This window comes from Didymosphaeria variabile, assembly GCF_027946475.1.
Source record: "Didymosphaeria variabile strain IMI 356815 chromosome Unknown scaffold_2, whole genome shotgun sequence".
Classification (NCBI taxonomy): Eukaryota; Fungi; Ascomycota; class Dothideomycetes; order Pleosporales; family Didymosphaeriaceae; genus Didymosphaeria; species Didymosphaeria variabile.
The window spans coordinates 4,530,593-4,556,877 of NW_026611621.1; the positions used below are offsets into that span (position 1 = coordinate 4,530,593).

The 26,285-nt window shown below is 54.5% G+C and overlaps 9 protein-coding genes across 9 annotated transcripts; 4 read left to right on the forward strand and 5 right to left on the reverse strand.

The window, feature by feature from the left end:
* Positions 1-78: 78 nt before the first annotated feature.
* N0V89_003216 (uncharacterized protein) lies at positions 79-1,263 on the reverse strand (the record flags this gene model as incomplete). The annotated part of the gene is made up of 1 exon (XM_056212018.1): positions 79-1,263. One exon carries the CDS (start codon positions 1,261-1,263, stop codon positions 79-81), a length of 1,185 nt encoding a protein of 394 aa, XP_056075491.1.
* Positions 1,264-3,650: 2,387 nt separating this feature from the next.
* On the forward strand, positions 3,651-5,544 carry N0V89_003217 (uncharacterized protein; the record flags this gene model as incomplete). Its single annotated transcript, XM_056212019.1, has 2 exons — positions 3,651-3,655; positions 3,750-5,544. The coding sequence occupies 2 exons, from the start codon at positions 3,651-3,653 to the stop codon at positions 5,542-5,544; spliced, it is 1,800 nt and encodes a 599-aa protein (XP_056075492.1).
* A 1,893-nt stretch (positions 5,545-7,437) lies between these two features.
* N0V89_003218 (uncharacterized protein) lies at positions 7,438-9,636 on the forward strand (the record flags this gene model as incomplete). The annotated part of the gene is made up of 2 exons (XM_056212020.1): positions 7,438-7,812; positions 7,867-9,636. 2 exons carry the CDS (start codon positions 7,438-7,440, stop codon positions 9,634-9,636), a joined length of 2,145 nt encoding a protein of 714 aa, XP_056075493.1.
* A 648-nt stretch (positions 9,637-10,284) lies between these two features.
* Positions 10,285-12,018, forward strand: N0V89_003219 (uncharacterized protein; the record flags this gene model as incomplete). The annotated part of the gene is made up of 2 exons (XM_056212021.1): positions 10,285-10,374; positions 10,435-12,018. 2 exons carry the CDS (start codon positions 10,285-10,287, stop codon positions 12,016-12,018), a joined length of 1,674 nt encoding a protein of 557 aa, XP_056075494.1.
* Positions 12,019-12,483: 465 nt separating this feature from the next.
* Positions 12,484-13,271, reverse strand: RRP40 (exosome non-catalytic core subunit rrp40; the record flags this gene model as incomplete). The annotated part of the gene is made up of 2 exons (XM_056212022.1): positions 12,484-13,008; positions 13,068-13,271. The coding sequence occupies 2 exons, from the start codon at positions 13,269-13,271 to the stop codon at positions 12,484-12,486; spliced, it is 729 nt and encodes a 242-aa protein (XP_056075495.1).
* A 246-nt stretch (positions 13,272-13,517) lies between these two features.
* Positions 13,518-15,379, forward strand: SSZ1 (Hsp70 protein that interacts with Zuo1p; the record flags this gene model as incomplete). Its single annotated transcript, XM_056212023.1, has 4 exons — positions 13,518-13,604; positions 13,655-13,691; positions 13,742-13,868; positions 13,918-15,379. 4 exons carry the CDS (start codon positions 13,518-13,520, stop codon positions 15,377-15,379), a joined length of 1,713 nt encoding a protein of 570 aa, XP_056075496.1.
* A 368-nt stretch (positions 15,380-15,747) lies between these two features.
* N0V89_003222 (uncharacterized protein) lies at positions 15,748-17,256 on the reverse strand (the record flags this gene model as incomplete). Its single annotated transcript, XM_056212024.1, has 2 exons — positions 15,748-16,888; positions 17,105-17,256. The coding sequence occupies 2 exons, from the start codon at positions 17,254-17,256 to the stop codon at positions 15,748-15,750; spliced, it is 1,293 nt and encodes a 430-aa protein (XP_056075497.1).
* Positions 17,257-17,896: 640 nt separating this feature from the next.
* N0V89_003223 (uncharacterized protein) lies at positions 17,897-20,090 on the reverse strand (the record flags this gene model as incomplete). Its single annotated transcript, XM_056212025.1, has 6 exons — positions 17,897-18,632; positions 18,759-19,072; positions 19,127-19,166; positions 19,219-19,279; positions 19,323-19,826; positions 19,871-20,090. 6 exons carry the CDS (start codon positions 20,088-20,090, stop codon positions 17,897-17,899), a joined length of 1,875 nt encoding a protein of 624 aa, XP_056075498.1.
* A 1,501-nt stretch (positions 20,091-21,591) lies between these two features.
* On the reverse strand, positions 21,592-25,781 carry KOG1 (Target of rapamycin complex 1 subunit kog1; the record flags this gene model as incomplete). The annotated part of the gene is made up of 3 exons (XM_056212026.1): positions 21,592-22,197; positions 22,246-25,500; positions 25,551-25,781. 3 exons carry the CDS (start codon positions 25,779-25,781, stop codon positions 21,592-21,594), a joined length of 4,092 nt encoding a protein of 1,363 aa, XP_056075499.1.
* Between the last annotated feature and the right edge of the window lie 504 nt (positions 25,782-26,285).

Genomic DNA, 26,285 nt, shown 5'->3' on the forward strand with positions numbered 1-26,285 from the left:
CGAATGCAGTAAATTCTACCATTTGGCATGCAAAGAAGGGTATCTCATCAATCAATCATGCTCATGCATATGCATCTCCTACAACCAGCGCACGTTGTTAGGCTGTCCCGGCACAGCAATAGCCGCCTGCTGCGCGCCAATCTTTCCAGATGCAACGTCACGCGTGTAGATGCGGACGTTGCCGGAGTTCTGGTTAGCGACGGCGATCTGGCTGCCGTCCTTGCTGAGCTCGAAGTGGCGGGGGAAAAGGCCACCAGAAGGAGCGAGCTGGACAAACGAGAGCTTGCCGTTGGAGCTGGGCTTGAAGGTAGCGATGGAATTAGAGTCGATCTGGGTGCTATTGGAGGGGTCGACGTTGGGCACCTGCTGGAGGGTGACGTTGCGGTTGGAGGCGACGAGGAACTTGTTGTCTGGGGAGACGGCGATCTCGGCGGCAGCACCGTACTGGGTTACGGCGGGGTCGGCAGTGGGTCCGTACGTGGACTGTTCGTCCATCTGCTTGAAGGTGAGACCGCCGGAGCGGACGTAGGTGACTTCGTACGAGATGATTTTGGAGGCGATCTCGTGGATTACGAAAAGGTAGGTCTTGTTGCCAGACTTCCAGAAGGCGGCGTGGCGGGGGCCATAGCCCGAGGGAGCCTTGAGCTCGGCGTGCTCGGTGAGGTTGCCGGTGGAGGCGTCGATGCAGAAGACGTGGGTGACGTCCAGACCGAGGTCAGGGAAGATCACGTACTGACCGGTCGGGTCGAGGACCGAGTGGTGGACGTGGGAGCCATCCGCCTGTTGGGGCTTGGGGCCATGTGTCGTGTTCGCGTAGCCGATGTTCTGGAGGAGCTCGAAGGTACCGTTCACAACGTTGAAGGTGGTGATACCGTGGCCGCCATAGTGGGCGATGGCGAGGTTCTTGTTGGAGTTGTAAAGCTGGGTAGCTACCGGGCCACCTCGGGGAATGCCTACGACTGCGGTGTGCTTAAGGCTTCCGTCGCTGTTCAGATCGAAGGTGTGCAGTGAAGAGGTGTCCGGGGTGTTCCAGGCCTCGTCAACGACGATGGCCTTTCCCTTTAAGCCAAGGTCGATCCAGGAGGGCTGGGGGCCAGCCTCGGTGTTCTCAGATGTCTTCTTGAGAGCCCCGTTGGTGTAGTCGAGCGTGTCGAGGTAACCATTAGCGTTGGTGGCGCTGGTAGGACCGTAGCCGCCAACGAGGAGCTTGGCCGCCGAAGCGGAGGTCGCGAGACCGGCGATGAGTAGGGTACGGAGAGACATTGTGAGAGGTAAAGATGGTAGCGGATAGCGATTGTGTCGAGCTTGCTGTAAGAATGCTATGTGGGGAAGGAGCGAACAGCGGAGGCCAGTATATATAGAAATATCACTACGACACAATGTCTCGAGCTAGTGAAGGAATAAAGGACCGTAGAAGCCTTGAAGGCGCGCGAATAATGCACAGAATGTAGCCGAAGACGCACAGCTGGGGTGTGCAGAGGAAAGGGAAGGTTCCGAGCGCGTGGGCGTGATGAAGACGGGTTCTAGGGAGAGGTTCCGCCAATTATACGAGAAAGGATCAATATGAAAGGGCCGGGGACGGCTTAAAGTACACTCACAGCAGATGTAATTCAAGGTGCTTAGGCGCATTGACAGGACAGGGTGGACTGGCTGGCGGCTCAGCACAATCCGTCGGGCAACAACACAGCCTGCCCTTGGCGCATAGACGCGCTGGGAAACCACCAGAGCATCCCCCGCCGCAGTCGCAGTGTAACGTGCGCAAGTGGCGCGGGCGAAATGAGGAGCAACTGGGGAGCTAGGACAAGCAAGGCAGCACCGGTGGGTTCCTGCGCCTAGATCTGCAAGGTGGAGGGCCCCGGGCCGCTGAAACGGGCCCCGCGAAACAACCTGGAGATGAACGCGCTTCGGACAATTCACTGGCCCATAGCCGCCGATTCACCACCAAGACTCTGGCGCGTTTCAACGCACGTCACTACAGACATGTCCGCTGGGCGCCGTGTATAAAGGTACTCTTGGAAGCTGCGACTCCGCTGGCCAGCGTTGCAAGTCACTGGTGGATCCTCACAGCGGCGCCCGTGGCGGGTGTTCAGCCTCATCCCTCCTCATTGAGGCACAGCTAATCTGTCATCGCATGCTTCATTTAGTTTCGTGGCTGACATACACTGTGTAACTACAAGCCTTGTCAGCGGCGCTTCCCGTTAACGGCACTGTTCTCGCCCCTTCATCGTACAATTTGCATCCTCATTGACGGAAGGGAACAACGCAGAGCCGTGCCATTGTATGCAGAGAGACGGTTACGCTGCCTAGCTTCCGGTGATGGCTTTCGTGGCTTCCATGGCTTCCATTCCCCTTCGGTTGCACTGCAATCCTCTTCACTCGGAGATGCACACGCGGGCGCCTGAACGGAGCGTCACTCCAGCCAAGCTCCCAATGGTTGAAGGCCGCAAAAAGACATCTTTCGTGCGACAATAAGGAGCAATAAAAGACACAACCTGCGACATCGGTCTACTCTACCCATTTGGTGACAGACGACCTGGGGCACGTCAGCGCCTCATGTTCCCGCCTGTTCACGACAACGGGCCATGGAGATCTGGCCAGTCGATCTGGTTGCCAAGCCTCCTCGGTTACGAAAGGGGTGAGCCAAGCAGATATTGCATCACCACGTGGAGTTGGCCAGGATTCGTGAGCTTGTTCTTTTCGATCGACTGCCAACCGAAACTGTCGTGATCAATGTCGGTTACGCGCCATTTTTATGCGAGAACACCTGCTCAGTGCATGCAGGTGTCCTAACCGGTCTTACAGCCATGACTCGCAGCGTCAGTTCCGTAGGCGACCATCGACTGCATCTCTTGTACTCACACGTGCCTATCGCGGAACGACATGAATTCACGGGCTTCCTGTTCTCAAGTAACGATTCGTTACCACGATATGAGCTGACCTGGGACTCTCTCACTTAGACTGTACAAGCGCATTGCCGAGTAAGAAATGTCAACTCCAACCACTATAACGGCCTTCAACGTCAGGTAGCGGCCATCCATACGTTGTCAATTATTGATCTCCAGTCTGCTATCGTCATCCGTCACTTATCATATTTCTTTGGTCTCTTCACTCAACCGCTTGATGATCCCTTTTCTGTTCAATGTCGTCCTTGTTTTGATCAAATACCCTATCATATTTGTTTCTTCTTCCCAAGATAGACTTGTCGTTCGCTAACATGAATCCCGTCCTGTAGACATGTAACAAAACACAAGAAGCCTCAGCATGGTCGCCAGAATACCCAGTCAGTCCTCTCACTTGGGCACAAGTAGCGGTCCCTATACTGGACTCATGACCGCGTTCTCGACGATGAGATCCCTCGAGAGGTTCGGAATCGGCTCTCTCACCTGGGATGGGCGATAGTCGCTCTCTTACCTACGACCCATACGAGCCGGAGGTGTCCAAATCCAGTATATCTTTCCTCGTGAACTTCATAACAAAACATTCATTCTTACCAAAAGGGCTGCCATCAGGCTATACAACCTTGTCCAGACTGCACTCACCATTCTGCATCTCATCAGCCATTAGCATCGAACTGGCTCTACAACGGACATCTACAACAAGCCACATCTAGAGGACCATGCTTTCCAGGTATGATTGCTGACATAAGCGTCATGCTGTGCGACCTGACTTGACGATTGGAACGCATTGATACCTTCTTGGTTATGATATATATTGGGATAATCGATGCCAGGAGGCTAATACGCCAGCAGAGCTCCCCTTCAGGTGAATAAGGAAGATGAACAAGCTAGGCAGTCATCGAATCGTAAAAGATACTTCAGCGATCTCCTAGGTCTGGCCAGGGAAGCGAGACCGGCAAAGCAACGGAAAGAGGGAAATGTCCGTTCCAGCAAGGATGAAGCATCCGATAGACCCCTCATACCTAGCAAGGACGACGAAGACTTGATAGAACCGCCAGGAACCGGCATTCAAGGCGACCTGTCCAATTCGCTGGAGATCGAGATAAGTGGTAGCGGCACAAGGGACGACCCGCTCAGGTTCCCCACATGGGAAGGTAATGTGATATCAAACGACTATCATGGGGAATGCATTGAGCTCTCTGATGACGAGGACGAAGACGTCGTGAACACGAACTCTTCCGCGAGCTTCCTAAATGTTTCGAAGCCGTCCGGCTCACACCTTATCCATACAGAGGGCGCTGAAGGGTCGGGTCATGGAGGAACATCTTCGGCGCGAACCCATCCATTTCCTGGAAGTGAGGGACTGGCGTCTTCCATCGACACTAGAAGCGTTGATCATACGCCTCTAAGCCGGAGAATGAGCTCCAGTTTGCTGTATGGTTTTTCTTTTCTCATGTCCCCAATTCCCAAGCTAATGAATCCCAGGTCACCGCCATCCCCTTCACCAGCACATACACACGCGTTCACGAAGCCCACATCGACTGCACCGATAAGCTTAAGCGAAACGACAGTCCGGCGTCCAAGTTGGCTGGTGCACAACCCTGACAGCCTTGTCAAGATAGAGCAACATGACCTCGAAGACAGCGACGATGAATTTTTTGATGAGCAATTGTCGGTGAACGCCACTTCGCTCAAAGGAAGAGCCAGAGACGCTTGTTGCGGCAGTGTGTCCACAGCAACTCGAACTAATGTCCCGCGGGAACAGCAAGCACAGGAAGAAGACTTATTCTTCGTCGCTGATATGCCAAATCAATCTGAGGACGCTGAGTGCGACTGTGTCATCGTTCTTGAAAGAGTCAAACCTGCGAACTTGTCCCGACAACCGTGGACAATTGACTTCAAGAAGGAACGAGAAGAGGTCAATGACGTGCCAGACACTATTCTGTCTCAGCAAACATCTGCTTCAGAAGTTCAGCAGCAGCCCGACCCATCTGACGATCTTTTCTACACAGCGAGATCTGCCTCCACGATCTGTTCGGCTTCAGAAACCACGGTTACAGACGTCATTTCTCCGTTTGTGCCACGAGCTCCTGTGGAGTTCAGTGAGAGCATCGACTGGGACGTGCCGTTACCTGTTTCGACCAGAAAACGTCTCTTCTTTGATACGTATCATCACCTAAGTCGTGCGCGTCTGGAGAATGTTCTCCGCATTTACTATTCAGGTACCCAAGGTGGCCTGTCTCCTAACAGATGTCGGCTATACACCGGTCGCAGGCTGCCAAAACCTCCATCTCAAACTCTCCGCATCAGCATCGAATTCCAGCATAATTCCCGTGTTGAGAGATTGTCCCTCAACATTCTCGTCGTCAAGATGCTCCTCGACGGAAGTCTATCGAAAGAGCACATCGATGGCATTGTCAACAACTCCTGGCACGCCAGCCATCTTTGTGGAAACTGGACTTGCCTCAATACCAAGCACGTTGTCCCGGAGCCCGGTTCCGTCAATAATAATCGCAATGTCTGCTTCAGAGATGTGCATGGACCATGCAATCATACGCCGAAATGCATGAAGCACTTGAAGTTAGATAAGCACCTCCTTCGACCAGGTACGGGCATGACTGCTCTGAAGAACTTTCTAGCAGCTTGATCCACTTGATTTGTACGAGCGATCCAATCGCTCGTATGGTATGAGGGTAAGGGTTTACTAGAGATTCATACATATGCAGGTTGGTGTAACATTCGTTTCTAGAGTGATACAGGGTATCGATATTCTGACATAGTCGTTCGACGGACACCGTTGGAGCGCAACTAAGGGGCGGGCCATGTGGCCCGGTTTCTGGGAAACATGCGAAGACTGGTCTTGTAGGCGTTGGTAGCTAATAGCATGTTTGTGTTTAGAGATGCGGATGACGTGCATGGCCGATTCCGTGATAGGTAAGCGCGACTGCACTTAGCAACGTCTCATCTCGTCTCGTCTTCCTACTTGAGGCCGCAACCACCAGCATCCAAAATACATCAAAAGCAAGGACAGACAAATGACTCAAATGAACTTCTACATCCGCTTGTGTGGCCACTGATAGGTATACGCATCTGAAACATCCGCCGTCGAGCGGGATCGGCTGTATGAAAAGATGACAGCTCGTCCCCTCTTTGCTCAGTGCATACTGCTCGCGGCTCTGGATTGTATTGTTCAGTGCCGCTTCAACAGTAAATGTACTAGTAAGCTTGCCCTCTGCCACCCTCCTCATTGGCAACGAGTCAGTCCTTTACTTTTTCCAGGCCCCATACTCTAGGGACGTACGCGATTGCGGCACTGCAGCCACCCGGACTGTTCGATGTCTCGGAAGCAGGGAAGGCTTAGGGTCTCCATGCATGCGAATAGAGCGGTGAAGGCCTGTTTCGGACAATCGCAGTGGCGGATTGTTGAATTCGAGCCACTGGTAACAATGCCTCACCGCGGCGTGGAAGAGCTATAGCGGAAGGGCAAAAGGGGGTCTAATTGCGGAATCTTGTCGAAATACGTCACATCTTTTCCAGTAACCTTGGGTAGGTATATACACATAGGGTAGGTGCCAGGGGTACAATTTCAGGAAACGTGGGCTGTCTGCATCCATGGATAGACTAGTGCCTGTGGCCACCTACAAACGCTTCGACCCCCTTCACAGTGTTCCAGCCAGCCCACGGCGCCTGCGACAGCAGAAAGCTTGCCATCAAATTGTTTCCGGTCTGCCACTCAGCACGGACGAGCTGCAAGCACCCGCTGCCGCTGTAGCCAACGCTGTGCTTGAGCCCCCGCCTCGTTGCAGCTTCCACTTCAGACGCACGCACACCTTCCCCACGGCCGCCTGCAGCGTCAGAGCTCGCAATTGCTCAAGCTCACTGGCTTGCAGCACGGCCCGCCTCATCCCCCACGTATCCAACCGCGCCGCCTGTCGTCTTGTGGCTCCGTTAGCAACGCGCTCTTGATCGGTTTCATTCTTGTCGCCTACCTTCCCATCCAGCCGTGTTGCCTCCAAGGTGGCGAGCAAGCCCAGGACTCGCGGCCGGCGAGGTGAGTTTCTCCGTCTCCTTCTTTCCCTACTCTTTAGCCCCACCAACCTTCTGTTCCCGTGAGTCCTGGCCCGCTACACTCACCCAAGCTGGGCGCAACCAACAAGAGGTCCCCCACAGGCCGGTCCATCTGAGACCTCGCCGGGCTTATTGGGGTTGTCTGCTTTGCTTCGGCGATAATAAGGTGTGCCTGAGCTCAAGCATCTCATTAACCGTCCCAGGTCGTCGTGCCCCTGCTGCTGCGCAGGCTGCAGGACGACTACCGCTCGGAACTCCCACACAGCATATAGCGAGCGCCTCGCAGTCGCACCCGCACTCGCACATTCGCATCATCCCACGGGAGGAACTTAACAGTGATTCTTATGAGGATAGCAGACCCACTTTCCGCTCCCCATCGCTTCAGTTGCCGCCGTTTCCGTTGAGCGACCAAGAGTCTCGCAGAGGCAGTGCTCTCAGTGAAACTTCAACGAACAACACCACTTTCGCGCAGATGGCGCGCCGGAGTAACAGAAGCGAGATGGAGGGCGTCGAAAAACCAACTTCTAGACCCGTGCCGCTTTCAGGTTATGTTGCGTTTTCGACCCAGTCGAGTCGTAACAGGCTGAGAAATAAAACCTGGCGCTCTGCGCTGCCTAGCGATCTGGTCCAAGGTGAAGGCCTGGCAGGCTTCCACACTGACGAGTCTTCTTCGCCTATCGAGTCCGTCGAGTCAACCCAAACTTTGCTATCCGAAGGAGCCCCCGCTCGATTGTTACCGCAACCCGCTCAGCCTAGAAGTACTCCATTCGCCTTACCCAAGATTCAGACAGATATCGTCCGACGCGAGGACGCTATCCAAATGGACTTCCTAAGTGAGCAACATCCGGTAAGTCATCCCTGGTAAATTAACAACATTATCACTCACTACAAGGTTCTCTAGGCATCGCCAAGTGAGGGCAGCGACAACATCAGCCCCACCGATACTCGACTCCCTGCCGTCGAAAACCACCTGCGCCTCTTCGGAAAGCTGCCGGATATCATTCGTCTACAAGAGCAGACTGGCGACTTTGACGGCCAGATCGTGTTCATAGGTCATCCCAACCGCGACGTCTCCGCTCACCAGTGGCTATCTGATTCCTATCAATGGGTTCATGTCGGCCTTTGGTCTCACACGCGCAAGAGGATCGAAGGTTCGCTCGCGTCTGATCGTCTGGCAACATCTGGGTTCTCGTACAATTCGATTGAGTATTTCAAATTCGTCGCAGAGCATCGCGAATCCACGATAAAGGAACACGGTCGTCCACAAACAGAGCCAGAAGCTGATGTAATCGAGCCTACACCCACGGAGGTGAGCATCGAGAACATCAGGAAGACACCCGCTCCCAGCTTCGCCGTGGCCTCTGTGCTTCGTACCGTCACTGGAAAGAATCTAGAAGACCCGTTCATAACTCCCGTCGATCTTTCACCAGCTCCCATGGCCACTTTCAGCTTTCGAGGTGGCGGTGATACTGTTGGATCGATGGACTTCAATTACGAGTTTCCAACGAAGCTAGGTACCCCGCTCAGGGAACATCAGCAGATCTATGTCCAGCGAGAGCGAGCGCGGCTTGAGGCACTCCGTGGGCAATCAATTACCCAGCGCGAAATGCAGACTCCTCTCCGCGAGGTCGATTTTGGTGAGGAGGCACCCGGCCTCACACCTTCCCCGACTCGCATTCCTGCAGGCCGGCAAGATACTATGCTATCAGTTGGGGACATGAACAGTCGATTCCAAGCTCGGAGCAGGCTGGCAGAGCTAGGTCAAACAACTTCCCAACCTAGTCTTACACCCGAGCAGCGCGTAGCTGTTCCTGACTTCCCACTGAACAATGTGAGTCTCAGGAATTCGATCCCTACTGGCCCAACAGTGGCGAATCCTTACCGCGGATTCTCTACGTTGAACGCTACAGCACCACCATATCGGATGCCAACAAAGGAACAGACTGAGGCATCGGACTCTTCCGCTACAGTTTTTCATAATCCTGCATCTGCGACTGATCCTGCACTACGCTTCAGCGACCCTGATGGCATGCGGCAAGAGCATGTCCACCCGATCGCGAATGGTTTCAAGAAACAAGCTCCCACTAGGCAGAACTGGAATGGCCCTTTCTTCGCTGACTCTATGCCGACTGCGCACGATCCGCTTGCGTCACTTTCTGGTCAGATTAGTAACGAGCAGAAGCTCGTGGACTGGTACCGCGATGGCCAGAGTGTCAGTCGACAACAAGACTTTGCCAAAACCCTCGTGACAGCAGCATCGACGAGCAGCAAGGCTCGTAGCTTTGGGGCAATCGGCGAAGGCTCCGCTAGGAAGCAAGAATCCTCGAAGTACGCGAATACCCATGTTTTTGCCCGTGTGTACGAGCACCTTTCCGAGTATGCAGAGGAATCTCGTGCTGGTAGTGGAAAGAGTTACTTCACAAGAGCATGGAAGCCTTCGCCCTTGCACCTTCGCGATCTTGGTCCCGACGGAAACAATAGCTTCTATAGTGGCTCGTCAACATCTTCGCCTCAAACCTCGCGTACCTCCCATCGTCCCTACCAGCCATACCGCGGGGACAGCACTCCGTGGGGTTTTGGTGGACTGTCGAGCAGCACGTTACCGTCACAATACGGTCCCAACTCGGCTACCCCGGGTCCTTATGGGGGTCCCTCTCACCGTGGCTTCTGATTACTTGTAAGTCTTGCTCCACAGCGACACTCCCATGTTTGGAATTTCGAGCTGACACCGTTCGTAGCAACCTGAACCCCAAGAGAAATCACAATGGTCGATAATATCGAACGCTTAGTACCTTTTTCTGGGTAATGGGTTATGAAAGGTTCAACAATCACTGTTCTGGCTTCACTTTCACGGCGTTTCATACGATACCCCGGGCATTATGGCGTACCGGGGGCTATAAGATGTGCTTTTTGCATAGCTATGTCTCTTGAGACTAAGCTTACGTGCGCTGTCACGTCCAGATCTTATTCGGTAGCGGAATAGTACAGAGGACACTCTAGCCCTCTCGAAGAAAATAAATCAGCTCATTGCGTTCTAATTCCGTGGAGTAATGTGAGTTCTGAGTCGACGACCTTGATGACATTGTGACTTGATTAAGGGCGGTAAGGGATGTGTATGACACAAGAAAGCTGAGTTGTCGGAACCAGTCCACAATTTTGTTCGCCCTTTTGAGATTTAAAGTATGCAATTTCGTCTGGTCTGGGGTTGTGACTGTTACAGGCGCCAATGACGCCGACGCGTTTGGCGGGGTAAGAATCTGCCCCACCATACTTTAAATTCGCAGACTGCAGCTCCGACCTGACTCAACACACTGAAATCATGGCGGAAGAGAGTAACGCACCTGCAGGCGCTGCTCCGGCAGAACCCTCCAAGAATGCATTGAAGAAGGCTCAGAAGGAGAAGGAGAAGGTGGGTTCGCCATTGGATAAACTACTCGTGGGTACCACGCGACACTCACACATTTGCTAGGCCGAGAAGAAGGCGGCAGCAAAAGCCCGCGAGCTCGCCGAGCGCCAGAAGAAAGATGCTGCCGACGCCGAGGATGTGTCCAAGGACAACTACGGCGAACTGCCACTTACTGGCTCGAAGGACTACAAACCCACGGGCGCAACTCGCATCGACCTCTCTACCGTCGCAGAACACGAGGGCAAGGAGATCACATTCAGGTGCTGGGTCGAGAATGCGCGCGTGCAGTCAGCGAAACTGGCCTTCGTCAATTTGCGCCAGGGCTTGAACACTGTGCAGTCAGTCGTTGCGGCGAGTGACAAGCTCAGCAAGCAGATGGTCAAGTTCTCGGGCACTCTGAGCACGGAGAGCTTGCTTGTTGTTACCGGATTGGTTAAGAAGGCACCGGAGCCGATCAAGAGCGCGACGATTCAGGACTTTGAGATCCACATACTGAAGGTGTTCATCGAGAAGAAGGCAGAGGTTCCCCTACCCCTTCAAGTCGAAGACGCAGAGCGCCCGTTGCCCAGCGAGGGTCTGGGAGAGGAGGAAGAAAAGGCCACAGAGGGTGACGCTCGCCCACTCGTGTCTCTCAACACCCGCCTGAACAACCGCACTCTCGACCTCCGCGCAAAGATCAACCATGCCATATTCGTCGTCAAGGGTGGCGTCCGCCTACTCTTCACAGAGTTCCTCTCCCAGAAAGGCTTCATCCCCGTCGAGACCCCCAAGATCCTCGGCGCTGCCTCTGAAGGCGGCGCCAATGTCTTCGAGCTCAACTACTTCGGCAAACCCGCGTACCTCGCCCAATCGCCCCAATTCTACAAGCAAATGCTCATCGCCGCGCGCTTCCAAAAAGTCATGGAAATCGGCCCCGTCTTCCGCGCCGAGAACTCGAACACTGCTCGCCATTTGACAGAATTCACGGGTCTAGATCTCGAAATGGAATTCCAGGAGCACTACCACGAAGTCATGGGCGTGCTCGAGGACCTCATGCTCTTCATCTTCCAAGGCCTCAACACGCGGTACAAGAAGGAAACCGACCTCGTCCGCAACACCTACCACGTAGACGAGTTCAAGCTCCCCGAGAGCGGCAAAGTCCCACGCATCCCCTTCCCAGAGGGCATCAAGATGCTGCGCGACGCACAAGGCACAGGCGAAGACGTCGGCGAAGCAGGCGAATACGACGACCTTTCCACCCCACAGGAGAAAAAACTAGGCCGTCTCGTGCTCGAAAAATACGGCTCTGATTTCTACGTCCTGGACCAGTTCCCCCTCGCGGTACGACCAGCATACACCATGCCGTCGCCCGAGAACCCCAAGCTATCCAACAGCTACGACTTCTTCATGCGCGGGCAGGAGATTTGCAGTGGTGCGCAGCGCATCCATGATGCGGAGCTGCTGGCTAAGATGATGCGCGAGCATGATCCGCCGATTGATCCTAATGGGGCGGGGACGAAGGAGTATGTGGATAGCTTTAGGTATGGGGCGCCGCCGCATGGAGGGGGTGGGTTTGGGTTGGAGAGGATTGTGCAGTTTTGGTTGGGGCTGCCGAATATTAGGATGACGAGCTTGTTTCCGAGGGATCCGCAGAGGGTGACGCCGTAGAGGGGGGGAGGACGTGGAAGATGGGCTCTAGGTCTCAAAAGGGGCATGTGTCACGATAGATGAGGGATATGGATTTGATCAAGTTTTCATACATTCTGTGCTGAGTGCCGTCTATGGGAAGGTTCCAAGTTTTATGATACCAGCGCTGGGTGTCGCTACGGTTCTCTCTTATCGAACCTGTGCTTCTTGAAGGGTTACGGCATTTGCGCCGTCAACTGCCTTTCCACAAAGATGTTTGCCTGACAACCGCGCTGGCTGTAGGCCTTTGGAGGTGCGAGGGGAAGCTAGGTCCAGTGGGACAGGTCCATCCCATTCAAATCTTCAGCGCGACTGGGCGCTTTGGACCGTCGCCCGAAACGAGTCAGGGTCCTTGGTCGGACTATGCCATCTTCTTGCCCTTCCCGCCATCGCGGGACGTGGGCAAGAGCCCTACCTCCGCAATTCGATCTCAGCTCTTGTAGCCTCTCATACACTCTTCAACACACGCTCCGCCAGCTTCTTCTGCGCCTTCTCCCCCAGCGCCTGCTCATCCACCTCCTGGATAGCCTTCCCAATCGCAAGCGTGCTCTTCACTTTACCGCCATCCACAACAACAGCTCCGTTCCTGCCCACCGCAATTTCAAATCCCAACTTCTCGCCCAGCGCCTCCAGCAGCACTACTCCTCCCTTCGACCCCGCTAACATCCTCCGAGCCATCCCTAGACTAATCTTGAACACCATGCCGCCCTTGATGGGACCGAGGCCTTCGCTTTTTCCAGTCGAAGGGTCCACGCAGGTCAGCTCAGGCGCGAAGTCTTTCGTTGCGGTTACGACACGGGCGTAGACGAGGGAATTTGGAGCAAGTTGGGGGCGTGTTTTCTTCGTAGCACCTTCGAAGGCGAGATGTGGCAGGGTGGCGTAGGGAGTATGCGGGGTGAGTGTACAGTTGAAGGCTTCCGCGGTGGAGGTTTGGACGGTTGCGATGACGAGGTCGCCTGCGGTGGGGAGGTACTGTTCCACTTAGCACGAGTCTTGGATTCGAAGTTTTGGATTGGAAACGGGGGCCTTACGCGACCGCTGTTCGACTCTATCCATGCTGCAACTTTCTTGTCGTCGGTAACGAGAGCTCCAACTATGGTACTTGCGACCGTGCTTGGTGGGATGTGTCGCAGTCCAGGACCTAATGTGAGTTGCTTCTTCTTGCCGGTCGGCGTTGGAAGTGCATCCTGTGGGACTTCGTCACCGGGCAGCACTATCATGGTATCGACCGCCATCTTTCTACAGGATGTCGTCGATTGACAGCAATTAGAGATCGATGTCGTAGAACGTGAGGTACAGCCTTGGCGCGCTAAAAGATCGCGACGTTTTCTAGTGGCGGGACCAAATTTATCAATTTTTGGCCCGCCAACGTCAAGAACTTGCAAGAGCGCGCTGTTTCCTCGCTTTGCTGCACTTACACGACTCATACCCGGACTTCTGCGATCACATAGAAGAAAATTGAGGAAGACAAACTAATCGCTATGAGTGCAGAGAACGACCCCGCTCAGCGGGTCGCAATCGGTATTTCCTTTGGCAACTCGTACAGCTCGATCGGATATACCACCGGTGTAAGTGGACGTCCAGCATGTTTTGCGAGGATCTTCTGACAGTGTAATAGGAAGGACGAGCAGAGGTTATTGCCAATGAGGACGGAGGTGGGTCGCTGTTTCCACGGGCTATGCGAAGCTTCGCTGACAACTCTCAGACCGCCAGATCCCCTCGATACTTTCATACGTAGAAGGAGAAGAGCTCCACGGTGGACAGGCCAAGACACAGTTCGTGCGGAACGCGAAGAACACAGTTGCATACTTCAGGGACTTCTTGGGCCAAGAGTACGTCTCCTCTTGCGCAATGCTGCAGCAGGTTTCTAACGGTTTGCAGTTTCAAGTCGATAGATGCTTCTCCCTGCCACGAGTCTGCGCACCCTGTGGAGCACGAGTCTACCATTGCTTTCAAAGTCAAGGATAACGCAGACAAGGAGAATGAGGTCACCGTCAGCGAGATCACAACCCGGCACCTGAAGAGGTTACGAAACTCGGCCACCTACTACCTTGGAAAGGAGGTTAACGCCGCCGTCATCACCGTGCCAACCAACTTCTCGGACGCGCAGAAGGAGGCTTTGAACAAGGCTGCGAAAGAGGCGGGCCTTGAGGTGCTTCAGTTTATCAACGAGCCTGTGGCTGCTGTACTGGCATACGATGCTCGTCCCGAGGCGAAGTTGGCTGACAAGATCATCGTTGTGGCAGATCTCGGTGGCACCCGCTCCGACGTCGCTGTCGTTGCTTCCCGAGGCGGCATCTACAGCATCCTCGCTACACTCCACGACTACGAAGTCACCGGCCTGAAGCTCGACCAGGTCCTCATCGACTACTTCGCCAAGGAGTTCCTCAAGAAGCACAAGTCCGCCAGCGACCCCAGGGAAGATGCCCGCGGTCTGGCCAAGCTCAAGCTCGAGTGCGAGGCTGTCAAGAAGGCTCTGTCCATTGGCACGAGCGCTTCCTTCTCTGTAGAGAGCTTGGTTGGCGGCATCGACTACACAGCCACCATCAACCGCACGCGGTACGATCTCCTTGGCAACAAGCTCTTCTCCGCTTTCTCTCGCCTCGTACTCCACGCCATCGAGAAGGCCCAGCTCGACCCCCTCGACATCACTGAGGTCATCCTCGCCGGTGGAAACGCCCACACTCCCAAGATCGCCTCCACGATCCAGAACGCCTTCCCCGAGACCACCACCGTCCTTGCGCCGTCCACCTCCACCACCGCAATCAACCCTTCGGAGCTCTCTGTACGCGGTGCATCCATCCAGGCCAGTCTGATCCAGGAGTTCGAGCTCGAGGACATCGAGCAGAGCACGCACCCCATGGTCACGGTAACCCCTCACCTCTCGCACGCCGTTGGCGTCCTCTGCATCTCAGGCGACGAGTCCAACGGCATCTTCCACGCCATCGTCGACGCCGAGACCCCGCTCCCCGTCCGGAGGACAGCCATCATCTCGACGCCGCGCGAGGGCGGCGACGTCCTCATCAAGCTCGCCGAGGGCCTGCGCCACATCAAGGTCACGAAGCCGGAGCCCAAGCCTAAGAAGGAGAAGGACGAGGACGACGAGGATGATAGCGATGACGACGAGAGTGACGAGGAGGAGGAGCTCAGGGAGAAGACGTGGAAGGTTAGCAATGTGCTTTCTCAGGCGGCTATCAAGGGCGTGAAGAAGGGCGGGAAGGTCGAGGTGCAGATCAACGTTGGGGCGGATCTGGGTGTCAATGCTATTTACCGGGAAGTCGGTGCGAAGGGTGGTGTCAGGGGCATAATAGCGGGTGGGAAGGCGGCGAATGGGAGTGCGTAGGCGAAGCGCTCTTCTGGTCAGTTCATGGTGTAGATGAGGGTGGACACGAAAATAATGAGCGATTTCTCGGATGGGATGAGTACGATAGATGGGTTGAATTGGGTTTCATACGGTTGGATGGAGGAGGGGTTTGATATGGGGAATGGAAGGGGAACGTATAAATAGACGGAATGATTGAGCTACTGCACCGTCGTTGGACACTCAGCGATTGCTTTGTGTTCTGGAACCATGTGACTTTGCGAGCCATCATCATCGTCGTGTCGGTTCATAATATCCAACCCAAATGCAACTCTAGGACACCACCTCAAGCATCATCGTCCAGATTGCGCGGGCACAACCGTCCCATCACTCCTCGCCTCCCCATCTAGTCAGATGTTTCTGATGAACTGCGCCCGCGGTCTATTCCGCCACCCCTCCCTTGTCTCTGCCCACTCCTCATACTGCATATCCTCCGGCACGCCCCTCAGAAACTCATAGTGCCATCTGCGCTTCTCCCAATTCTCTCTATCCAAACCCTCCAGCCCTACCCTCACTGTCTCCCACAGCGCGCCCTCGTCTACCTTCTCCCACCCCGTACTCGCTGCCACGTACAGTCTCCTTAGCCGCCCGAAGTACCGCGTGTCTATCAGATCCCAGAGATCTACGAGGGTGAAAGCGCGCCGGGGGTCGTACTCTTGGTGTCCGGAGGTAACGAGCGTGAGAGAGGTCAAAGGTTTAGCCAGATGCCAGTGTGTTTCGGGTGAGAAGTCTCCAGGGCGCCGTCCGAAGTCCTCGTCAATATAATCAAGCGCTACCGTAATATCCGTAAGATTTGGAAGCCAACCCAGCACGCCATTAAACCTGCCCTGTTTCACAGCCGGTAGGTCTCTTAGCTCCACGACAGTCAGCCGATCCGCGAGATTACTCAGTAGCGGCTTTATGCCCTGCTGGTCTAGGCCAGGACAGTGCAGCAGCGACATGGAGTGTAGGCTCGAGGGAAACGTTTCCGGCTGGCGGAGCATTTCCCAGAGGAACTTCCCGTTTACGGAGCCCGACATGGAGAGGTGCTGCAGGTGGGGCGGCCAGTGGAGACGGCAAGTTAGGAGTTCGGGACCGAGGCCGAATTCCGTGCTACAGCGCGGCATGTAGAGCTCCTCCAGCCTGACGAGCTGTCTCAGCGTCTGGTTCAAGCTCTGGTAGCTTATCGCTTCACTAACGAGGCCCAGATCGAGAACCTTCAGGCTCGTGCATTTCGAGAGGGCAGCCCAGCAGTTTATCGCGAAGGAGGCCTGCGGCGCGATGAAGAGCTCGAGGCTGTTTTTTGTGCGGCCGAGGAGGCGGGCGGTGGTGGATTTGGCGCCTTGGTGGACGATGCGGGAGAGGTCGAGGGCTTTTACGAGGCCGGCGAGTTCGGAGCGTTTGATGCGGGGGATGACGGAGGGGCAGAGGGTGCGGACGAAGTGGGTGTAGCGTTGGCCGACGAGGTAGGGGGTGGCGTAGAGGCGGGCGATGCCGACGGAGTACCATTGTCTGGGAAGGTGTTAGTGAGGTGCGGACGTAGAGATGGCGTTCTTAGAGCATGGCGACGTGTGTTATCCCAAGATACGCAATACTGGGTGAAGGCAAGCCTATCCAGCGCTGTCTTGCTTCTCTGTATGGTCCTGCGTCTGGATCGTGTATCCTGGGGTAACACGCAACAGGGTACAGTCTACGTTTTTCTCTCACATAAAGGCAAAAGCTACATACCTCGACACTAACACGAAGTTTGCCAACGTAGCCTGACTCTCCTCACTCTGCGGCAAAAAGTCCAGAACCTGGAGCAATAATTCGTCGGGCAAGTAATTCGCGTATGAACTCTCGCGGTTTTGCAAGTCCAGGTCAGATTCAAGGTCCATCATGACTAGTATACCCGGCGGCAATCACGCGAAGAGCGAGCGAGAGGTTGGGGGGGTAATTGTTGTTTTGTTCCACCTTGCCATGCGGGAGTGCAAGTTGGAGGGGCGAAAGTGGTGGGTCTGGACGTGACGGCATGCTATCTTATCGTGGCTTGGCGAGGTTAAGTCCGGTAATACCGGAGACTTCTCCTTGCCTTTTATGGCTCGCCTGGTGAAAGTGATATTTGCAACCGCAACAAACAATTCGCAAGCCTCCGTGAGATCATCTCATTTTTACGAGGACCACTGAATTCCATCACTCATCATCCAAGGGCATGGTAAGAGGGTCACTCGACGGAAGTTGAAACAAACTTCGGCGAAAATAGTTTGATTCCAATGGTTGTTACCAGTTCGTACTATTCGAAGCTGGTTGTAACTATTGAGCGACGACTTTGGAGAAAGGGAAACGCTGGCTTAGTAGGCCACGTCCGTCGCGTGTTGTAAGCATCGAGTTGCTTGTCAAGAACGTATTAAAGACCAGAAGTACCGTCGACAGCATCAAAAGGTTGACCATCTATTACGGCAATTGATCCTCACATCCATCCTCGCATACGTTTGTAAGTCAACTCTCGAATGAGTCTCAGGTAGACGACCAACCGAGATCTTACGCCTTAGCGGCAGGCGCCAATTCGACGTCAGTCCCCGTCCCAGCATCAGAGGGTGCACCGAGATGTTTTCCGCTAGGTAGCATATTGAGCCGGTCCTCGTCCTTATCCATGTCCCGGTACGTGAACCAGAACGCTACCCCACTAACAAAGCAGATAATAGCAACACTGCCATAGTTCCACGTCAGGTGTGGATCCGCAGACAGAGGAGTGAATGCCTCGCCCAGCGCCGCCGAAAGCGAACTAGTGAACAAGCTGAACGCCTGCACAAGGCTGCGCATGCTCTTGGGGGCTTTGGTGAAGGCGTATTCGAGAGACACGACGGACGCCATGATCTCAGAAGCTGCGATGAGGATGTAAACGCCTGTCTGGGACCACACGTTGATGTCGGATCGGCACTCGTTTTCCTCCATCATCATTCCACATGGAGATTTGCGGTAGATGTAGTATTGGATGATGCAGGCCCAGACCATACCTGCGGTGGCGAGCATGAAGCCCGTGAAGATCTTCTTGATGGGCGTGAACCGGATGCCTGCCTTGCGAAGAGCTGGATAGATAAGCAGGTCGAGGAGAAGAACTAGGATGATGATGGCGATTGGGTCGAGATTCTGGAGCAAGTCGTTGGGGACGCCGTGGAGCTGCATGGTGTCGGCTTGTTGGATGAGGTTGCTGTTGAGTTGGTTGTAGGAAAGCCAGTACAGCGGGAGCCAGAGAAGGACACCACAGGCTGCCCACCTAACGCGGGTACAAAGTCAGTGTGGGTCAGGTCAGGGGGGAAGAATACCTTGTGTATGCCTCAGCCTAGCGAGAAAGAGATCTGCCAGAAAGACACATCCACTTAGTACCCTGTGGTTTGCTCACCCGCGCGCAACCTCGTCCACCCATGCGTCGTCATAGACCATCCACGCCGGCTTTGCGGATCCCAGACGCGACGGCTTAACACTGTCCCAGAAAGACCCACTGCGAGCGTTCTTCCAGGTTCGGATAGGGTTCCAGCTCCAACGGCCCTTCATTGCAAGCCAAGGCAACTTGATAGCCGGGCCGAGCACGCTGCCAGACGGTGGGGTGTGGATGTACATCTTCTTACAGAAGAATAGGACTGGGAATGCCAACAGGAAGAAGGCCGTAGGAATAAGGAACGCAGGCCAGAATCCGACGTATCGCTCGATATACACCTGTAACGTTCTTGTAAACATGGCTCTAGGGTATACATGAGTAGCATAACTTACCATGGAGAGTTGGCCTATCAGAGCCCCAATATTGACGAACCTGGAAATGCATGTTAGCGCTGTTCAGCGACACCTGCGCCTGGATAGCTCACATGTAGAACCAATTGTAAATGCGGGTTGCAGTCTCGGCGGGATCAACGATAACGCGGCGGCCTAGGGAAGGTCAGGCTAGGTTGACTCCGGTAATTCAACTCACCTTTCTTGTCAGTGTCGACACGCGGCACATCCTGGGGAATCTGCTCCGCAATGAGTGGCGAGATGTTGGGCTTAAACGTTCCGGTTCCGAGACCCATGATCAGTATCCCGAACATAAACAAGCTAAACGCATTCGTCGGCTTATCGAGCAACGACGGTGTCGACGAGCTCACCAAGAGCACGTGGCCAATCTCCGCAATGATGACCGAGTACACGATGGTCTTGTAACGGCCGAGGTACGTGTCAGCGATCCAGGCACCGAGGAAAGGGCACAGGTAAATGTAGAACTGATTGAAGGTCGCAATGCTGTACGCATGCTTCTTTCCCAGCCCAAGAGCTCCAGGTGTGGCGTTGGCATCCTTCGGGTGGAGAGCGGCGCCCCAGGGAGTGGTCACCCAAGTGCCGTCGTCTTTCTTACGCGGCTTTGCTATGAAGTTGGAATAGAGCGCTACAGTGCCGTAGTAGCTCATGCGCTCGACAAGCTCGACGAAAGCAATCGTGTACACTACAAAGTTAGTCAATTCCCCTCAAGATAAACACCTTACTCACCTCGCCATGGGATCTTCGCCGGCACGCGACGCAGCGTAGCCAACTCAACCTGGGTGGGAAGGCCATCATGCTGGTCAGAATCATCTCGGTCTGGAGACTCGGCCACACGCTTTTTGACATGGTGTGCCTCAGCGGACAGCTTGCGCACTGGGTCGCCGCTACCGTCAATATGAGCGGGATCGACTCTGGCCTCGATCCGGTCACCAATGGCCTCGACCATAGTGTCTCTCTGTGTGCTGTTCAATCTACTGGGCAGACGAGTCGGAATCGAGGTGATGGAGGAGTGAGGTGAAAGCCAAGCACATCGGGCAGGGACCTTATTAGCTACCACATGGGCCCACAAACATGCCTTTGCTCATCTATGGTGTGCCGAGCCCCCTCTCCACCTATCGATTTGTCCTCGATAAGCTCATGTCTTTGTTATCGTGACCTTAAGCGCAGTTGATTCAAATTCGCGTTCACTAAGAAGGATCTACCCAGGCTTAGAGTTCTTTCCTGGTATGAAACCATCAAAGCCTTGAATATGTTGATTTCATCGAAAGATATATGAGGCATTCATGAATTATGTTCCTGTACTTCAACGTACGGGCACTTTTCCAACCAGTCCACAGACTTATCTTTACCTAAACAAGCGCCACAGGGTTATTGTTGTGACCTCAATGTCAAACACAACAGGCACACGGTGGCAGCAACGCTAGGAATTACAATGCCCACCCAAGATAGTTGTCCAATGAAGAAGAGTAGACACGCTCATGCGCAGTGGCGTGCCACGTCGCACCGCGGTCGTGCTCGTACCTGGTGACCATGTCCCGTTTGACATGCGTGCTGGTTTCCCCGTCAATTCGTGCCTGAATTTCTATGGGCAACCTTGCGCCGCCTTAATTGTGTAAACACCAAGGTGTTGCTGCGAGTGTGAAGCTGCACCTCCTTTTCAGCAAGCAACCAACATGATGTCAAGGAGAAGATCGATCAGAGACCATAAACCACTCTGGTGGGATCAGCTACGATATTAATAAGGGGTGTCCGGGGTGTAGCACATGCTTTGTCAGTCAGCAGCACATTGCCCCATACTAGTGCGTTGCAACACATGCTCTTCCGTGAAGAACTCCTAACATCACCGCCAGAAGCATGGGTCAGGTACCTAACAAGGGCGACACTGTACGTATGATCCATTCAGAAGCCCAGCAAAGAGCAACCCAGTTATGACATGCCGCCTATGAGTGTTCCGCGTGTTGAAAACGGGACTCACCCATGCCCCAAGCCCCATTAGCATAGATACATGCTCATTACCATCATCCTCCCCTCCTCCCCAATCAAAGACTGCAACCATGCATACAAGCTGCCAAAGCAGAAACAATTCCTCCATCCAGCTTCCCTCCCACCCCAATTCCCATCATTAACGCCCGTCCCAATCGAGCCGCTCCCATGCGCCACTATGCCAATGTCCATGCCATCCGCACGCTATGCCATAACCCAGACCAAACGAACGCCCAATAAGAAAGCAAGGGCTAAAGCCCGAAGAATCGCAAAGCTGGCAGACCCGCATGTTCCGCCAGAAGGAACGTACCTGTACTTGGAGTGTCGATTACGGACTTTCCGTGGTAGACAGTCTCACTGTCCGGGGATGACTTCCACGACGCGATTCGTCGTGCGGACACTATCCCAAGCGGATTAGAACTAGAAAGACAAAGAAGAGACGTAGAGCAAAGGGGTCAGGCTGGTCAAGTGTTACCATCCCAGACCTTGACCACGCCGCTCGCCGTCCTCGAATGGTGGGTCTGCTGCTGCTGCCTCGCCACATTGCACGTATGCACGCTGACGAAATTACTATGAAGCGCGCTAGCCGCGATCATCAAACGATGCGGATGGAATGCCGTCGCCGTGACAGGCTGGCTGCGATCGCGGAGGAAGCCCGAGTACGGCTCCCACTGGCTGACAGGCTTTCCGGTATGGATGTTGAAGATCTTGACCTGGTGGCGCTGGGTGCCGACTGCGAAGACGGGCGCGTGCTCGTGCACGCTGAGCGTCTTGAGGTGGTCCGAAGTCGCCTGGATCGTCTTGACGCTCTTGTCCATGCGAATGTCCCAGAGCTTGACTTCGCCGTCGCGGCAGCCCGAGACGAGTTCACGCTGGCCGCCGCGCTGCAGGTGCACGTTCGTGACCCACTGCTTGTGCTCTTTCCAGACCTTGACCATGGCTGTGGCGGGTTTCTGACGCTGGTCGTAGACGCGGACCGCGCCGTCACCAAAGCCCGCAATGAAGACGTTGCCTTCGACTTGGTCGGAGGTGAGCGAGGTGATGCAGGAGCCGGACCTTGCGGGTATGTCCTTGGGAACTGTCAGCTAGCTCTGGTCTTCAAGTAAAACAATACTTACGCTCGTGCAAATCTCGGTGCCGGCGTTCCACACGCGAATTACCTTCACGTCGCCGGCCACCAATATCGATCCTCTGCCCTGCTGCCAGTCGAAAACCAGTCCAGCATTTCTATTGCTGGGGACTAGATCGGTCAAAGCGCGGAAGGCAGTGACAAGCTCAGTCTTGGCCCTTGTGTCGTAATGGCGAAAGATTTTGATGACACCGTCTGAGGAACCAGTCATGAGAAGAGCCTGGTCGTCTTCGTTGATAAAGCGTGCCTCAGTAACCCTAGAATTTATTGGGTTACCGTTCGAAAAGCAGTTGATCCTCCGAGTTGGACCGCCAGAGTACTCGATGACGTTGATCGTGTCTTTGTTGTCGGTGACCACCATATGCTCTTCAAACTGATGGAAACACATCTTCATCGGTTGGCTGAGATTGTCAAAAAGCGCGTGCTGATGGTTCCAATGATTCACCACGGCTACCTCTTTGAGCGGTTGAGTCTCTGCGATGATTTTATCATTACGATTTCGTCGCCAGAGCCGTCCGTTATAGTCTGTGCTGCCGGGTTCGTCGGCCTCGGTCGGCTTCATCTGCGGCTCGCGGAAATACTCCACCGACCATTCGAAGATCCTGCTCTTCAGAGGGAGCTCAGGCGGCACTCCGAGGCTTCGTGGTAGGAACCCCCTGGTTTTAGGCTGCTCTTCTACGCTGTATCGTTCTGGAGTCTGGGGACGTATTTCAGTTGACGAAGTGTATTCATCAAGCTTTGCGCGACTGGGACTCTTCTGTGGAGAGCTTGAGGAATCGTGGCCAGTCCAGATAGTTTTCAGCGAGGCTGCAACACTTCCTGTTCTCCGAAGACCACCTAAGAGAGACAGGTAGCTCGCCTCTTTCGAGGGTGTCGGGGGTTGGGAGGGCTGTTGCACGGGCTTCTCTTGATACACTCGTCGTTGTGCGCGATCCACAGGACTCTTTCGGACGAGCTCGTCAAACAAAGGTCCGGCAAATTTGGCTAGGGGAGACTGTAGAAGTGCGAGAAGAACGTAGTCGACGACTGCGCTCGCATCTCTGGCCACTTCAGGATGAGGGTCAGCGGCCATCACCATGACCTCTCTCCAGATAGCGGCATAGATGGTGTTCTGCGAACAGGAAGTAGTGAGAGTTGCAACAGCTGTCTTTGATGCACGGCCCTTCATGTAGAGGTCATCTCCAGTCCCGTTCTCCTTTCCGGAGGCATCGCTGTTGACTTCCTCTGAGATCTGTTCAAAAGCAGCCACCAGGAACTTGGTCTTGTAGCGCAGAACGAAGGTAGAGAAGAAGATCAGTAATTCCCTTCGGACCATGCTGTTTCCGTCCGTCGTCATTACCAGGATCATGGATGCGATTGATTCCTCGATAGTAGCAACCTGAGATGTCACATCTCGGATGCCTAGGAATGCAGTGAGGGCATGGAGCATTGCTGCACGGACTTCCGATACAGGGTCGAAGACGAGCTCGCATAGGCGTTCATGCGCCATGCACCTGATGCCAACCCACTTAGCCTCTTCGTAATTGACCCAAAGCTTGCTCAAACACAGGCATGACCACTGCCGTAGGAGAGGGTTCTGGATATCTTTAAGGTGATCCAAGCAGCTCTCCACAAGATCCGGACTCAGTGAGGCACGCTGACCCTGATTGTAATCTTTGCAGAACATTGCAATGATGAAAGCGCACATCGCTCGATGTTCGCTAGCATTCTGAATTGGAATACCCGAGTTGGGATTGAAGATGTTGATGAAGTATTGGTAACCGTTATCCTTGAGAAGATCAGTCTGACATGATTGGTCGACCGCCAAAATGCGCGCCCATATGAAGACCATGACGGGTTTTAGCTCATTGGCCTGCGATTGCAGAAGTTTGAGTACGTATGGGAAGATACCGATGCTGAGCGCTAGGTTTACAGCCCAAGGTCCATGATCCAGGAAGCTCGAGAGGAGGATGAGAGCCCGCAGTCGATGGACTTGACTCAGAAGTACCTGCAGCACGATTGGCAGTTGTTCCGGGATCTTCTGCTCGACAGCGCCTTGCTGTAGGTAGACCTCGAAAGCGGTGAGCTGCTCTGAGAAGAACTCAGAGTGCCTGTAAATGTACTCCTTCTCGCCACGAGCTTCAGCCTGAAGATCAGGAAGTTGAGCCAGGATGAGCTCGACCGCTAGATCCCAACTGCGCCATAAGGGATGATCGTGGGTCTGTGGAATTTCTGGATGAGAAATAGGGTTGCAGTGGTATACTCGCATGATACGCTGTGCAAGAAGATAGTTTCGGAACAGTGCGGCGACCATAAGATCCTGTCTGAAGAGCTTCTTGAAGAGAGGCTTGGACAGAGAGTTCCAGGCAATTGTGTCTGTAATAGCAGTGAAAATCCAGTTGAGCTCGCCAATGGGTGTTCTACGCTCAGAGACTTTGCCCGGGATGTTGTGCGCATCACGGAGAGTAACGTTGCTGGGGAGAGGGTTCTGCAGTATGAAGAACTTGACCGCCATGGTTATAGGGTCCGTCAAACACGACGTGAAGACGTCCGCGGGAAGATCTGGATTGGTTGGCAAGGACTCCTTCTCTCGGCAGGCCGCAAGGTGGATGCAGTCATGGAAATCCACCACCTCTACGTTCGGGTCCCGCCGCTGCGCCTCCTCAAACTCCAGCTGATGCTTCTCAGCAAACCGAAGGAAGTTGGAGATAATTAGACCCGCATCAGAGCAGTCATAGACGAACAGGCTAGGCGCCCCTATCCAGCTCTGGAGATCGTAAAGAGATAGTGGGATGTATTGTGTGTAATTCCGGTTGAAGACCCATATCTCGCCTGAGGACGTCGGCCGAGGTACACCGTGACCATTGTAGTGGAACAGAACCCTCTCGTTGCGTGCATTGCGGCGAAGCGTCGACGTGTACTTGCGGGTCTCCTCTGTAGTGGGGTCCAGGAGGAGCTTGTAGCGCGTGCGCATGCTCAACTGCTCGTACTGTGTTTGCAGCGCCTTTCCTATTTGATTCATCGGCGTGTGCCCCGGAGTCTGAGATGTGACGGTGGGATCGATCCAGCACTCCTCTTTCGCGCAGGGATTCGTCTTAATGACGTCCGGCGGGTCGACGCCTATATTCAGACATAGCGCAAGTACTGCGGATACAGTCTTGAGGCGGTCGCGCATGCGCCATTCCTGGAGCGGGTACGCGCTGCCTTCGCTCTTCGGTATGCCACCCGTCTCATGTTTCTTCTCCGTATAGTACATGAAGAAAGACTACTCTTGTTAGCTCTTGTATGTCCACATATCGGCTTGCCTATACCCACCGATGTCAAGAGTTGGTTGTATTCTTCCGAGTTGAGCTGGTCGTCCCATCCGTGCCGTATCTTGAACTGACCGTCGACACTGCCGGCTTCGTCGGCGCCGCTGTCTGAGGGGGTCGTCTCGAAATGGCGGGGTCCAAAGTCGCTCTTTGCGCGCAGCATTTGCGGACGGGAGGGCGCGCGTGTGCTGCTCGGCCGCCGCAAAGACACGGCGTCTGGGTCGTGGCCGTTCATTGCTGCCAGATTGGGGTGGGAGTCTGACGCAGTGCTAGGGCGTGCAGGGGTTGCACTGTCAGGACTTGGTGGTTGGGAGGGCGCAGGAGGGACTGCTGCTGTGCCATTCATGGCTCCGGAAGCGGGCGCGTGCAAGGCGAGGGGATTTACGTGTGGGTATTCGTTGGCTGTCCTCATCTTGAGCTGTTAGCTGTGGTGACGAAAGTCCAAGTCGTCCAGCCCATGTCGCAGGACCTGTAATTCAGCGTGCGCGCGAAACGCAGGTGACTTGGGGGCGTTATCCAGCACAGAAGACACAACGTCACGGCGGTGAGGGAAACGAGAGAAGCCTGACGCCCTCGAACAAGTATATGCGCGAATGTTCACCGCGGTGCGTTTGCGAGAGAGCTCGGGTACGGCGCTAAGCTGTGTCGGGCCGCCGGTAACATGTCGCAGATGCGGATCGGGCAGCCAATGACGCCCAGTGCTGACTTGCACAACCTCCAAAACTGCGCCAGCACCTGA